Source organism: Coffea arabica, chromosome 11c, assembly GCF_036785885.1.
Source record: "Coffea arabica cultivar ET-39 chromosome 11c, Coffea Arabica ET-39 HiFi, whole genome shotgun sequence".
NCBI classification, from domain to species: domain Eukaryota; kingdom Viridiplantae; phylum Streptophyta; class Magnoliopsida; order Gentianales; family Rubiaceae; genus Coffea; species Coffea arabica.
The window spans coordinates 31,150,810-31,163,228 of NC_092330.1; the positions used below are offsets into that span (position 1 = coordinate 31,150,810).

Genomic DNA, 12,419 nt, shown 5'->3' on the forward strand with positions numbered 1-12,419 from the left:
AGGGTACCATGGAAATAACAAAATACTAAGAGCCAATGTCGAGCCCCATTTTTTTGAATAAATAAATAAATGGTTTAAAAAAATGTATTTTTTGTGATTGAAAAATGAATTGTGATTTAAAAGAAAAAATGGGTCTAAATGGTGGGTTGAGAATGCGACGATTTGACCCAAAATTATAGTTTAAAAAGGGTTTTTGAAATAAAAATTGGAGTCGCCACTTGGTAATGAGTTAAGGTGTACCAAGTCACCAAAAAATGAATTTTTAAAGAAAAAATAGGAAAAAGTAGTAAGAAACCCCTTTTAAACGACTCCTAGTCCACGTAAACCAAAGAAAAAGGTTCGGGAGTCACATTTGACAAAGGGGAAGGCAAGGATAAAATCCAAGGCACCCCTTTGATCTAGCCAAGACTAGTTGCATGATTTAATCAAAGATTTTCTTGTTTTAACCAAAGAATTTATTACATTTGGATGCACTACATGAATGCAAACCCTAGACCTAGGGGTATTGGGGAAAATTTCTCTTCAAAGGTTGAGTGGTGCCAATCACATTAATTGTGAAGCCCAATAACGATCCTTTGAAGAAGTCACGAATAATGCGAGTGGGATGCAAATGAATGGAATGCATGTATGCAATGTGAGGACATGAGTTTGAAAAAGTAATAAAAAACAATAAATATGTAAATGAAAATGTGCACGTGAGTGGGCAAGGTACGGTATGTGAAATGATAATATGAAGTGCATGTGTGCAAGTGATGATAAAAGTGTTCATGTGCAAGTGAAGAAACATAAAGGTGCACGTGTGCAAAATGGGAGGAAAAATGAAAGTGTGATGAGGGTATAAAATGGTAGAGTGGATTTAAAAATGCATGAGCCTAGGGAATTCATGCATATTGGGTACGGGGAGACCTAAATCGTGACTCAATTTGCCCTTTTAGAGAGGGAATACAAGCGTGCTAAGGCTTAGAAAAAGCCACACTCGTCTATATCCCATATTTAAGGGGACTCTCAAGCAAATGAACCCTATAACTAGCATGAAATGCAAAAATCCTAAAATGGAGGGAAAAGGGGTTCGAGGGGCATGCAAAATGATAAAACTAAAAAGAATGCATGACATGTAATGAACATGCAAACATGTACTAACGAGGAGAAATCCCTAAGGGTCTAGCGTTGGACTAGCCCATTCTATGAATTCCGACTAGCGTTGGACTAGTGGAAACGTACATTCATCCATCACATTCATTCAGGCTATGGAAAGCGAGTAGACATGCCAAACACTTATAAACACATAGCACATAACATTTAGCATGCTCAACTAGATGCAAGGCCCTAACAAAGCAAATTAACACGTAGTAACTAAGCATGCAAGACACATAAGACAATTAAAGCCCTAACTATTACATTTGCTAGCTAGGCACATGACTTCGATAGGTCTTCATTGAATGCTCCTCCAATCCCTATCTATTACATTAGGGAGACCCTACTACAATCTAAAAGGGGAAAAGGAATAAAATAATTAAATCCCTAACTATTACAAGCCAAGAGGTGTACACATACCCCATAAAGAATAACTTAAGTAAAAAGCAAAATAAATGACATAAATAAAAGAAATTAAAGAAAGGCTAGGAAAGCAAAGTAGACATGTATTTCTCACGTAGCACGTTGGTTCACATAGGAGAGACACAAAAAGTTAAAAGAAGTTATACCTCCCTTGAGTTGGAGCTCTAATGGGGTGAAGTCACTTATTTATCCTCCAAAATAAAAGAAATGATCAAGGTACCAATTTATTAAGAAAAATTAAAGAAATGTGCAAAACAAAGCTCACTTGATCGTAAAGCCCCTAAAGTTATGACTTAAGTGCAATTGACAAAGCATGGTAGTTAATTAAAGCAAACAAACAATGAAGTTGCAAAAATCAAAGCTGCGAAGGACCAAATTGAGGACGTTATTCAATTGGTTGGGTCATAGTGGCATAAGGAAAAACTTGGGAGTCTGAAGTGCAATTTTAGAAAGTTGAGTTGCATGCAAACCATGCAAACTAACTGAGAAAACATTCTGTGAAAACTGATGTACCTTTGTCTCAAATTCAAACTCTAAAATCAGATTTGATCTCATACTTTAATCCAAAGATTACTTGATCCATCATCAAATTGCAAACCAAACAAACACAAAACATGAACTAGACATTCTGGACCAGAAAAATCATAGAAAGAAATCATGCAAACATTTAAAAACTTCATGCAAACCAAAACTAAGAAACTTCTCACAACAAGAAATTTGCTGCGACTATGTTTCCAAATAGACACTTCAGATTTGAACACCAACCTTGGTCATAAACCTTTCAATCAAACCTCTAAACCTTGAACTAAACATTATGACACACAAATTCAAAGTCCAAACTAGTCAAGACGTAGAAGATACATCATGTTCATGCTGGAAAATTTTATGCGAAAGGTTCAGCAATCCTGATGAATTTTTCAGCAAATGCTCAAACATGATTCAAAAATTTTAGATTCAAACATGCCAACTCAAACCAATCTTCACCCATCCAATTCCTCTCTCCAAATAAGAGCAGACATCGAGTTGAATGGCCAAAATTTGGTAAAACAAATGCAAGAAAGAAAACAGCAAAAGGTAAGACCGAATGCAGCAGCCTTTGTTTCTCTTATCTTAGCTTAAAAGTATTGACATGAAAAACTCAAATAAGCTCTACCCACTTGTCATCTAAAGACCACATGTAAGGAATTCACCCCCCATTATCATCGAATGTCACCCAAGCATAAACTGCCTTGAAGATTCAAACAAAGCCAATGGACAAAAAATGCAGCAACAGAAAAAATGAAACTCACGGCAATCTTCCAGCCGAGCTTGTTTGCAATTGTTATGTTTGTTCAAAACACAATTTTCCCACCCAAACATGGCTAAAATCCCAGCCAAACAAAACATCAATATCAACCGGACACTAAAGATAACATAAGATGTAGAATCGACACTTGAACAAACAAAGAAAAGAAAGACAATTCTGGTTGCCGCAGGTTTGAAAAAAAATTGCAACAAAAAGGAGAAAAAGAAGAAGAAATTGGCGGCATGCTTATCTGGAAACATAAACTTTATGTAAAAAAGATTCAGCAGCCAGTTTGTGATATGACGAAGACTTAGATAAACAGACCCACAGGAAGAAACTTGACCGAAGCAAAATTTGCAACTACTTCAGAAAAACCAACCACACGTATCGATGCAACAAACTGAAAATTTCTGAACTTGCGGCAGCAAATTTATGCGCAAACAAACTCAGTTGAAATCATCTAAACTCAGGCAACAAGACCCCCAAACATTCTTTCCCATTTTTCCGACATGAAACCTTAAGATTTCGGCATACAAACAAGAATAAAAACACAAACATGGGAATTTTCTACTACACATGAACCCGGATGCTTTCTCGAATGAGCCAGCCATGAAAAATGTCATTTTTTCTGCTTAAAGTTAACATCTCGCCGCATAACCACAACCTAATAACAAAGTCTAACAACAGCACCAAATGAATCCTAAGCATTAACGTAATGGACATGCATATAAACAGCAAAAGATCCCAACTTTGGGGTATAAACACAACCCACAGACGATGGAAGACATGCTTACCAACTTCGATCAACTAGAACTGACCAAAACTTCTCTCATAAAAACCAAAAATGATATCTGAATACTAAAACTTAAATCCCAGGAAAAAGAAAGAGTACTTACCGTAAGAAAGAGAAACTTGGTCGCCGAAGTAGTTGATGATTGAAGCCTTACTTCTCTGATGCCGTTCCTCTGTTTCTTCTTTGCCTCCTCCTCTCCTCTATTCTTGCCTTTCAGTTCTAATCTAGCCCACCACTCTTGCGGTTTTCTTTCTCTGATTTCCCCTCCCAACAGTAACCTCACACGCCGCTAATCCTTTTCTCTGGTTTCTTCCCTTTGTTCCCGTCTCTTCCTTTTTGTTTCCCTCAAAACTCTCTTCCGCGGCTACTATTTTTCTTCTTACCTTTTATATGGAACCCCAGGTTCCTAAACCCTCACCCCAATGGTGAGGATGAAAGGTCTTCTCACCTGAAAAATCCAGCCATCCGATGGGTATCTCTGATCGTCCTTTGCAAGCTGCAAAAATATGCAGCTTGCATGCCGCGGCCCTTTTTTTTTTTTTTAATCTTTTCAACTAATTAATTAATTAAACAAAATTGATAATAATAATAATAATAATAATAATAACGAAAACAACTTAATTAACATTGGATAAAAATAAATAAACTAGAAACAATAAAATGCAACTTTCCATTTTTCCTTTTTCATCATTTTTCACTTTTTTTCTTTTTTTCACTTTCAAGAAAGCATTGAATTTAAATTACAAACGACTAAATCATATTTTTTGAATGCTTTTTCTTTTTCTCTTTTCTTTTTTTTTCTAAAATGTCTAAAAATGAGATTAGTAAAACCAAACTAAAATAAATATCAATAAAACTAATAAAATAAAGTCAAAAATTTGGTGTCTACAGCCAAATGATGCTATCACTTGAAAAGAGAAGAAACTATAGTTCTAAAGAGGGTATATTGATATACACAGATTAGATTGGATACAGATAGTTTCAATGGATAAACTGTCTTTTTAAGAGTTTGCTTTTCTCTTTACCTTCATGAAACCAATTTGACTCTCAGCATAATCCAGCATAATCTGACTAGAGTAACCATCGAACACTACCAGATAAAAGCACTCACAATCATACAAAACATCTACACAAATGACCTTTTTAATTCTTTGGGCATGGCTCCTTCCTAAGAAGCAATTTACGTGAAATTGTAATAAAAATTAGTGGACCAAGAAATTTTCTTTTTTCACAAACCATTTCTAATTTATAAGGAAAAAGAATAGGTGACCAAAAAAAAAGAAAGGAGAAACAAAAGAAGAAAACTAGAAATCAGGACTCAAAAAATATTTGCAGTAACTGTTAAAGTTTATAGATAGGACTTTTAACAAAGCTGAGTGTGCATTACTGCATAGTGAAAGAAAAGTCCAAAGCCATCAAACTTTTACACCCTGAATACAAAGAAAAAGTTAGCACAATTTTTCTTCAATTTCTGCTACTCTTCACTCCTCTCAGATTTTGCCAAAGAAATAAAAAGTTGTCGTGATCAATCAAATCAAACTCAGAATGTAATTTGTAAACTTTCAAGTATATTTCTAAAGCTTTCACTCTCACTACATATTCTCTCCTTCTCTAATTTCTCCCATCTGATCAGACAGACAATTCACACCTCCTCTCTTGGGCCACCCACGGCTTCTTCTGGTCACCGCATCAGTCCTTGCAGGTATTCTCTTCTTCATCTGGATTTCGAAAACTTTTGGTGTTTATTACAGAATTAATCCATGAGCAAATGCAGACCTAAGGTCATAACGTAGTTTGCAGCTAACTATATGTTGATCGTCTTGATTCGGATTGGAAAACTCGTATTTAATTACAGAAATTAATTCATAAACAATGTCAGGATTGGATTCCTCAACGTCTTCAACACGTCCTCATACTCACCGTTCTTGAGCATCAGCATGAGAGAGCCTTGGAAGACATCAACAATGTCAGGATGGGATTCCAAAATACGGGCCAATGATGAATTTGCTCGAGTTGGTGGTCTGGAGGGCAGGCCCTGGCCGGCAACTGGTGGAACTTTCCAAAAAATGCGGCGGCAAAAACTATGGCTGCAGTGGTCTTTTTCAGACTGGAAATTAAAGGCTGCAGTGGTCTTTTTCAGACTGGAAATTAAAGGATTTGGATTGGAGGAATTAGAACTAGATTTGAACTCGAATTACAATCTGAAGTAGCTTTGATAATGGTGAAGTTTCTACTGTTCAGAGGCCTAAAAGAGGATGTTTGAAATTGAAAATGGGGTGATATAACTTTGAGGTTAGATTACTGTGGAGGAAGGAAGATGGTGATGGTGATGATGCCATGGTCAAAGTTGAACCCATTGATGAAAAATTGTATGGTTTTTTCCTCTGTGTTTTGGGGGAAAGATTTTAGAGGTTTTGCAGAATGAAATTGGAAAGGAGTGGGGAATGGGTTGGATGAGAAGCTGGTGTTTATGAAAGAACCGGTTTTTTGGATTGATGGTCTGATCGGATTTCAGCTTTGCTGGTCTGACCGGACTTTGAATGATTTGCTCAAATGAAAGAAAATTTTTTTTTATTTGGTGAAAGCATGAAATATCTATATCTATATAAATTTGAGAAGGGATTTTTAGCAAATATCTATATAAATTTGAGAAGGGATTTTTAGCAATAAACCTTCACAATCCTTCCCACTCTCAACTCTATTTTTATAGCATTTTACATTTAATTTATTTCGTAAAAAATATCATGAACACATTACACCTGCACGTTTTCCTCAAACAAGAAGTTAACTCCAACTAAACACTCCCACGTTTCCTCAAACAAGAAGTTAATTCCAACTAACTCTCCTCACACATCTTCCCACTACAATTAAACCTCTTTCAATCCAATTCCATGATAAGATTGACCAAGATCTCTTTCCACTTGCTGTTGGTATCCTTATTAGCCCCCGCGTGTCAGATAGTCGTCATGCCACTACTGATTCCCATAAAGGTAATTCAATTTATTTTCACTTTATTTTATTTAATTTTTATAGTTTATCAATAATATAGCATATTGTGCAGAACCGTCACTTTATACTATTCGAGCAAGCAAATTGTATGTCAATTACTACTTGGATTTTGCTCAATACCTACACAGTTGGTAAGTTTTACAAATACCAAAATATTAAATTATTAATAATATTTCATACTTTTGCGAATATATATTTGAAAAATTTGCAGGTTTGAGAATGATAAATGTGCTCAGAAATTGGTGACGTGGTTGCGGTCATGCAGTTTTATAATGCCCCAAGCATTATTGATATCAAATGCTAAGAGAATATGGATATCCGAATATGCAGTTATACCTACGGTACAATTCCTCTCAATTAATTAAGTAATGAACAAATATCTACATATAGTTTCGAATTAATAATTGTAATCTATACATTCTTTGGATTGTTTTAGATTAAATATTTTCGGATACTTGCTTACATTCAAAGTATCAACATAAACAATATGTTCCATGAGTTATGCAAAAATTGTGGACAACCATGTCAATCTCATTTTGCAAAAATGGTGGTATCCATTGTAATGACACTATTGTCAGGTAATTATTTTCATATATTTTGAATTTTAATATAATTTTTTACATCATACATCACAATTTCTTCTTAACAGATATAATGTTAACATAGAAGTTAGAGATTTCAGTGGTAACCTATATCTCGCTCTTCAAGACAGGCATGCACGATTCAAGATGAACCAATATTGTTAGATTAAGAGTAATGGTGCAAAAGAAGTCAATACAGACGGTTTCTTGAATACTAGTGACAGTTTGACAGTTTGATGGTAATTAATTCCCCCCGAAAAGACATGCTTGAGTTTCAGATTTGGTTTCAAAATATGTTATTAGGGCAAACTAACTCAATTTTTAAGATAATCATGATATAACAATCAAAGTATTTAGAAATTCCTTTATAGCCCAAAAGATTTGATATTGGACTAGTTTTGAATTAATTAATCCTATTGGTTAAATTGAGTTCAAAGTGTTGTGAATTTAACTAGCGAAATATACTAATATAGTGAAATGTCCAAATTAATTAGACCAATTCGTTTTCATAAATTGGATTATTTTAAGAGCCCAAATTTGTAGCAATGACCCAATATTAATTAGACACCTTAAAGAATTTATTTTAAATGTCCAATATTGTTATAAAGACCAGTTGTGAATAAATGAACTCAAAGACTATACTCTTTTAAGTGTCCATATAAATTGTGAAGCAATTCAATGGTGAAACGCTGATGGCTACTATGAAGAAGGTTTGGAACCATCCAAGGGTCTCACCCACACTTCATTGGGAGATAACCTTTTTCTTTTTAAGTTTAATGACATGCTTGATAAGAAAAAAGTTTTCTCTGGTGGCCCATGGTGTTTTGATGATAATCTAATGGTCATCAGTGATTATATCAGCAACGTCCAGCCAACCAACATGAAATTTGACACCTGCTCCTTTTGGGTGCGCGTATATAATCTTCCATTGAGTTGGATGAATGCCAAAACAGCAGAATACCTGGGAAATAAGTTAGGGGTCTATGAAGGCTTTGAACAGAGAGGTGACTTGTTTGCCTGGGGAAAATTCCTGCGTATCCGTGTGAAGATTCACCTAGAATCTCCTCTTAAGCGAGTAATGCATCTGTTCATTGAAGGCAAAGTACATAAGGTGCTCTTTCAATATGAAAGGCTTCCTATATTATGCTTCTACTGTGGAAGAATTGGCCACGGCGATCGGGATTGTGAATTGAAGCTTGATGCAGCAACCTATGACACTGGGGATCCGCAATATGGAGGATGGCTTCAAGCTAAATCGGAAAAATCATTTTCCTGCCAACAACGCTCTCGGCCAGTTGTAACGGTAAGCGATATTGAGAATCGCGTGCGACAAGGAACAGATAAGGGAAAGAGATCAACTGCATCCTCATCACCTGACTGTCTTGAATTTTCAAATTCTGATCATACCCAATCTGACCATTTGGATAATGATCCGGAGAGACATCAGGACCTAATCAAAGGTAAATCTTCTACCTCTACCTCTGATAATTTGGATCCTACCCAACCCAAATCAAGGAGTACAGCAGATAAATGGACAACCAATAAATCCCCTGCCTCCTCAACCCAGCCCACCGATGACTCTTCTCGCCTCCCCGTTACACCGCACAATATACCAAGACCGTCTACCCCTTTGGATAACAACATACCAGTTCAAACCAACACCCGAAACAAAGCACCTAAAGCTTCTTTCACTCCGCTAGTCCAACTAGAAGCCCAAATAATTCAGGACAAATTCTCTGCTTCTCTACCTACCTTAAGCCAATTGCCAAATTTGACTCTCACTCAACCCAGGAGTAACCAATTACAAGCTATTGTCCCTACTATATCCCCCGTAATTTCTGACCCCATTCCCTCCTCATCTGAGCCGCCTATTCAGTCAACATCCAATAATCCCACCTCCACTCCAGCGCATACCCAACTATCTGAAAACATAAATCCCAATTTCCCTACCCCTAATCCAACCCTCCCAATTACTTCCCCAGATTTACCCAGCAAACTCCTACAACATACCCAAACTACAGTCAGCTCCTCCACACTTCTCAAAACAGCGGAACTCTTCCTAGTTGATGCACCCCTAAGAGAGCACAAAAAACATTCGGATATCCATAATCTCCGAGCTCTAGCTAGTACATTCAAATGGAGAAAGAGCACTGACAGTCCCCAATCAGGTTTGATGTCGTCTATGGAACAAACTTTTCATACAAGGTTATTAGGCAACAAGGTGAAACGTCCTGATAATTTTTCCCTCTCTGATGATGTTGATATGGAGGATGTTTCTCTTTCCAAGAAATCTAAGACATCTGGTTCAACTGCATCTCACGGTATTTCAACGGCGGAGGCTGGTTACCAGCCCCGCCAAGAATCATGAGTCTTTTCAGTTGGAACTGTCGGGGGTTGAAAAACCTCCGCACAGTTCATGAACTCCGGAGTCTTATCCGGAGAGAAAGACTTTCAATTATTTTTTTGATAGAAACTAAGTGTTCTAGTAGATTTGTGGAGAAACTGAAGCAACAAATTGGATGGTTTGGTATTGGTGTGGATGCGCAGGGCATCTCTGGTGGGTTAGCTCTCCTGTGGAAAAAAGATCTTGACATATCATTGAACCGCTTCGCAAGTAATTTTATTGATGCCAATGTTCATACGCCAAATTACACATGGCGTTTAACTGGCTTCTATGGACACCCTGATGCTTCAAAGCAGAAATATTCCTGGGACTCTCTCCGACAACTAAGCTCCCAATCTCGGCTCCCCTGGATTTGTATTGGTGATTATAATGAGGTCCTTAGCCAAAGCGAATTTGAAGGTTCTGGTCCACGAACTAACTGGCAAATCATGAATTTTCGTCAAGCCTTGATGGATAGTAATTTGCATGATGTGGGCTATGAAGGTTTCACTTATACATGGTGCCATAGTCGGACATATTCAAAGACAATTAGAGCGAGACTTGATCGCGCTTGTGCAACTCAAGATTTTGTGGACTTATTCCCTGATTCAAAACTCAAGCATGTGCACTCTATATTCTCTGATCATTTACCTCTAGTTTTTAGCTTTGAGAATTTCTTTAAATCTTCAAAGACTACAAATGAGGCGAAGAGACATAGACGTTTTATGTTCGAAGCCATGTGGATAAAGGCGGATGATTGTGAAAACGTAATTCATCAATCTTGGGAAAGTACATCTGCGGATAATGCTTGTGTTAATTTGTTCAAGAAAACAGATAAATGTCGAGTGGGCCTTTTACAATGGAGCAAATCAAAATTTGGTAATGTTTGTTCTGTAGCAGACGACCTAAGGAAAAAGATTGCTAAGCTGCAGCAAGGGACTCTCTCTGATGCTATTAAGTCTCACATTGGGACTTTAACAAATCAATTAGAGGCTATTTTGGATCGGGAAGATACTATGTGAAAGCAAAGGAGCAAAACTCACTGGTATCGGGAGGGGGATCGGGATACAGCTTTTTTCCATGCACAATCATCCAAGCGAAGGAAGCAAAATCAGATAAATGGCCTTTTCAATGATGCGGGGCAGTGGTGCAACTCCCATGATGATCTGGAGCACATTATCTTAGACCATTTTGGATCCATTTTTTCCAGTTCAAAGCCATCTCCTGAGATAATTGATGCAGTTTTGCAAAGGGTGCAACCTAAGGTATCTGGACGAATGAATGATTCACTGCTGCGAACTTACTCAACCTTTGAGGTAACACAAGCTTTAAATCAAATGCATCCTTTAAATCTCCCAGTCCTGATGGCATGTTCCCAATATTTTATCAGAAATTTTGGCATGTTGTTAGTCAGGATTTAGTGAAATGTGTTCTTGAATTCCTGAACAACGGGCATTTTGATAATCAATTGAATTTCACTTACATTATGCTTATCCCAAAATGCCAATGCCCATCCAATATAACTCAGTTTCGTCCAATTAGTCAATGTAATGTAGTTTATAGATTAGCTTCTAAGGTTATAGCCAATAGATTAAATAAAGTTCTTTCAGTAATTCTCTCACCCTTTCAGTCTATTTTTCTTCCTGGTCGTCTTATTACAGATAATATCCTGATCGCTTACGAAGTTAACCACTCTCTTAAATCAAAGTCGGCAGGCAGAGAGGGATCCATGTTCATTAAATTGGACATGAGCAAAGCATTTGATAGGGTTGAGTGGCCTTTTCTTAAAGGAATGATGTTGGCTTTAGGTTTTCATCCTTTGTTTGTTGATCTTATTTCCAGTTGTTTCTCTACTGTTTCTTATTCTTTTCAGCTAAATGGTGTTCAATTTGGTTATCTACGACCACAGCGGGGCATTAGACAAGGCGATCCAATTTCTCCGTATTTATTTCTTATATGTGCAGAGGCTTTTTCCTGTCCATTGCAAGAAGCAGAGGCTTGTGGTAAATTGTCAGGAGTACGAATAGGTCAGAGTGGCCCTAAGCTTTCTCATTTATTATTTGCAGATGATACTTTGTTATTTGGCAAAGCGACCCTACAAGAAGCTCGACGTATTCAAGATATCTTGCAACTATATAAGGAAGCTTCTGGGCAAGAGATCAATCTTGAGAAATCTGCTGTGGTTTTCAGTAGTAACATAGATTTCTCAACCCGATAAGATATCACTCAGTTTCTGAATATTAAAGAAGTGGTTGCACATGAAAAATATCTTGGTCTTCCCACCATTATTGGACGCTCCAAATGTGAGGTATTCTCTTCTATCAAGGATAGAATTTGGCAACGAATTCAAGGATGGAATGAACAATGGTTATCAAAAGGGGGAAAGGAAGTGTTGTTGAAAGCAGTTGTTCACGCAATTCCTACATATTCGATGTCTTGTTTCAAATTTCCAGATTCTTTGCTAATGGATATCCAATCAATGATGAGCAATTTTTGGTGGGGTGATGGAAATAAGGCTAGGCCGATTCACTGGGTTAGTTGGGATAAACTTTGCAACCGAAAGGAAGATGGAGGAATGGGCTTTAGGCAGTTTCACACTTTTAATCTCGCATTGTTATCTAAGCAAGCGTGGCGTATTGCTACACAACCATCTAGCCTTCTTCATCGGGTATATAAAGCTAAATATTTTCCCAATACTGATTTCTTCCAAGCTCAAGAAGGATCGCGGCCTTCCTAGTCTTGGCGCGGACTATGTGAGGTCAGGAAGTATATTGAGGCAGGAAGCAGATGGCGAGTTGGTTCTGGCCAGTC

At 37.2% G+C, this 12,419-nt stretch overlaps 1 protein-coding gene across 1 annotated transcript; it reads left to right on the forward strand.

Annotated features, from left to right (window-relative positions):
• Positions 1-9,589: 9,589 nt before the first annotated feature.
• On the forward strand, positions 9,590-11,826 carry LOC140016543 (uncharacterized). The gene is made up of 3 exons (XM_072070085.1): positions 9,590-10,626; positions 10,819-10,924; positions 11,482-11,826. Exons 1-3 carry the CDS (start codon positions 9,590-9,592, stop codon positions 11,824-11,826), a joined length of 1,488 nt encoding a protein of 495 aa, XP_071926186.1.
• The last annotated feature ends 593 nt before the right edge of the window (positions 11,827-12,419 follow it).

Excerpts from the sequence above, each read along its gene's own strand:
- LOC140016543 (XM_072070085.1), top strand. The coding sequence starts at position 9,590 with ATGAGTCTTTTCAGTTGGAACTGTCGGGGGTTGAAAAACCTCCGCACA. Across the intron at positions 10,627-10,818 it reads TTGGATCGGGAAGATACTAT|TTCAAAGCCATCTCCTGAGA; the intron begins GTGAAAGCAAAG and ends CATTTTTTCCAG. Across the intron at positions 10,925-11,481 it reads GAACTTACTCAACCTTTGAG|CTAAATGGTGTTCAATTTGG; the intron begins GTAACACAAGCT and ends TATTCTTTTCAG.